Source organism: Aplysia californica, unplaced genomic scaffold (genome assembly GCF_000002075.1).
Source record: "Aplysia californica isolate F4 #8 unplaced genomic scaffold, AplCal3.0 scaffold01361, whole genome shotgun sequence".
Lineage (NCBI taxonomy): Eukaryota > Metazoa > Mollusca > Gastropoda > Aplysiida > Aplysiidae > Aplysia > Aplysia californica.
The window spans coordinates 67,814-71,233 of NW_004798631.1; the positions used below are offsets into that span (position 1 = coordinate 67,814).

The 3,420-nt window shown below is 40.4% G+C and overlaps 1 protein-coding gene across 1 annotated transcript in view; it reads right to left on the reverse strand.

Annotated features, from left to right (window-relative positions):
• The window catches only part of LOC101856150, a gene marked incomplete in the record, with an annotated part of 25,512 nt that overhangs the window by 17,501 nt on the left and 4,591 nt on the right, over nt 1-3,420 (reverse strand). Inside the window, 2 exon segments of the mRNA XM_005112678.3 lie at nt 508-587; nt 1,866-2,038. Of these exon segments, the coding sequence (XP_005112735.2) occupies nt 508-587; nt 1,866-2,038 (253 nt within the window).

Below are 3,420 nucleotides of genomic sequence, written 5' to 3' on the forward strand. Positions count from 1 at the left end.
AGAGAGAGAGAGAGAGAGAGAGAGAGAGAGAGAGAGAGAGAGAGAGAGAGAGAATTACAAAGAGAGAGAGAGAGAAAGAGAGAGAGAGAGAGAGAGAGAGAGAGAGAGAGAGGGAGAGGGAGAGAGAGAGAGGTAGTGCAAAAAAAGAAAGAGGTAGAGAATCACAAAGAGAGAGAGAGAGAGAGAGAGAGAGAGAGAGAGAGAGAGAGAGAGAGAGAGAGAGAGAAAGAGAGAGAGAGAGAGAGAGAGAGAGAAAGGGGGGGGGAGTAGAAAATCACAAAGAGAGAGAGAGGCAGTGCCAAAGAGAGAGAGGGGGGTGGAGAATCACAAAAAGAGAGAGAGAGAGAGAGAGAGAGAGAGAGAGAGAGAGAGAGAGAGAGAAACAGACAGACAGACAGACAGACAGACAGACAGACAGACAGACAGACAGACAGACAGACAGACAGACAGACAGACAGACAGACAGACAGACAGACAGACAGACAGACAGACAGACAGACGGATTACTTACGAATCATTGCCGCAATTTGTTCGAACTCAATGGGACAGTCCAGTTGAAGCGGGCCTAGTGCAGCTTCTATGGAGGTCTATACGATGCAAACAAAGTTTCGTTTTGGTAAGTACTTTACGGCGCTCGCAATTGCATATTGTCACACGAGCGCTCGGGACATATTGTCCTATAAGAGCCAAATCCGTGTGTATCATTATTTCGGTGCGAAAAATTTCCAATTAGTCACAATGATTTTCACTACCTTTAAATTAATCAAATTATTTTCAAATGTTATCATCATCATCCAGTGTCAGATCTGCGACAGACATCGGCGATCATGATTTTCCATTCATTCCTTTGTTCGGATGCTCTCAGAAAAGCTACATTTCCCTGATTTTTCCCTGTTACCCATTTGTTTAGGTTCCCTAAGTATGTTGTTCTGGGCCTACCCCTGCCTCGCTTGCCCTCAATTTTGCCAGTGAGAGCTAGATGTTCAAGACCCTTATGTCTATTCAAGTGTCCCAAAAACTGCATTTGTCGTTTCCTGATTGTTTTTAACATTGAGCGTCCCACGTGGGCTTCATCAAGCACTACCTCATTTGATTTCTTTTCCTTCCACGATACTCTTAGCAGTCTCCTAAGAAATCACATTTCTGTTGCCGTCAAATTTTATATACCTTCAAATTAGTCGAAACTTATTTTCCATACCATACAATTAGTCACAAGTTTTGTTCCTTCTAATGAAAATAGTCAAAATTTGTTTTCATTACCTTCAAATCAGCCACAGTTTCTTTTCTATGCCTTCAAATAAGTCAAAGTTTGTTTTCTATGCCTTCAAATAAGTCAAAGTTTGTTTTCAATACCTTAAAATCAGTCAAAGTTTGTTTTCATTATCTTTCAAATTAGTCACAAATTATTTTCAATACCTTCAAATTAATCACAAACTGTTTTCAAAGTTTAAATACCTTCAAATTTGTCAAAATATATTTCCAATATCCTTCAAATTAGTCACAATTTATTTTCAATACCTTGAAATCAGTCACAAATTATTACAATCCCTTCAATTTAGTCAAAAATTACTTTCAATTCTTTTAAATTAGTTGCAATTTATTTTGAATACCTTTATATCAGTTACCGTTCATTTTCAAAACCTTCAAATTAGTTACAAATTATTTTCAGTACCTTAAAACCGGTCTCAAATTATTTTCAATACCTCGAATTTAGTCACAAATTACTTTCGATTCTTTCAAATTAGTTACAATTTATTTTCACTACCTTGATGAAAAAGTAAAAGTTTTAAAAAGTTCAATACCTTTAAATCAGTCACCGTTCATTTTCCAAACCTTGAAATTAGTTTACAAGTTATTTTCAATACCTCGAAATTAGTCACAAATGCATCTGTGAGAAGGGTCTGCGCGTGCATGGCCCTCAGGATGCACTCCACATATTCCTCCGTGATGTCACAAAACTGATCCAAGTTGGTGAGGGCCGCCGAGGCGTTTTGGTACCGTTCAGTACATTCCTCAGTCGTCTGCCCACTCGAAAGTCCTGGAAAACAACGGGATAAAAGTATAATGCTTTAGGTATTGATTCACCTAAGAAGAATATAAGAAAGCGACAGGCAAATTTTAATTTCTTTGGACACAAAATGCGGAAAGAAGCATTGGAGAATATTGTAACAACAGGCACGTTTGAAGGAAAGGGAGGCAGAGGCAGACAGAGGGAAAAGATACTGGACAAGATGACAACATGGCTAGGAGCTGCAAGAACAACAGACGCCATCACTGCAATGCAAGACAGAGTGAAGCGGAGGTCCGTGATCACCCACGCCAGTCGGTAAGGCACCGGATGATAATGACACCTAAGAAGACAATCAGTGGAAAGACCTTCGCGACCTTTACTTGGAGAGAGCGACGAAGCATCAATGGACATGTCCGGAATGCAGGGATGTTGCTTCCTGAAACAATAACGATAACAATAAAACCCAAGTAGACAGGTAGCAACTTTACAGACGAAAGCCATAATCTGATATTGATATCATATGAAAAAAGAGAAAACGTAGGGTAGAGTGAAGATGTTGTTACTGGATCAGTTGTTGTGATTGATGTTGTTATTGTTGTTGTTGTTGTTGTTGTTGTTGTTGTTGTTGTTGTTGTTGTTGTTGTTGTTGTTCTAGCCGGTGTTGTTGTTGCCTGTTTCGTTGTTGTTGTTGTTGTTGTTGTTATTGCTGTTGTTGTTGTTGTTGTTGCCTGTTTTGTTGTTGTTGTTGTTGTTGTTGTTGTTGTTCACATTGTAGTGTTTGCTGTTGCAGCTCTTGCTGTTGATATTCATGTCATTAGTGTTGTTGTTGTATTTGTTTTTGTTGCTGTTGTTGTTGTTGTTGTTGTTTGTCATATTCTTGTTGTAGTAGCTGTTGCTGTTGCTCTTGTTGTTTTTGCTGTTATTGTTGTTGTTATTGCTGCTGTTGTTGTTGTTGTTGTTGTATTTTAGCACTCTTTTTCTGTAGTTTTTCTTAGGACATGTGAAACAAGAGCCCCTGTACATTACTCTAGAAATAATAACAACAACAACAATAACAACTGCGAGAGGTGGCCCATTAATTATTTCGAAACAAGGCCGTGGGAACGGGGAATCAACCCCAACATCGTTTTATCACACCTGTACGGCATAAGCGGAAGGAATGACTCCGGCTCAGAGATCCGAAGCGCTGTTCTTCGTCGGGCACGAGAGCTTGGCGTACAGTACAACATTTACACTGACGGCTCGGCGAGTGCAGGAACAACGGACGGCGGCACACAGTACAACATCTTCTCTGACGGCTCGGCGAGTGCAGGAACAACGGACGGCGGCACACAGTACAACATCTTCTCTGACGGCTCGGCGAGTGCAGGAACAACGGACGGCGGCACACAGTACAACATCTTCTCTGA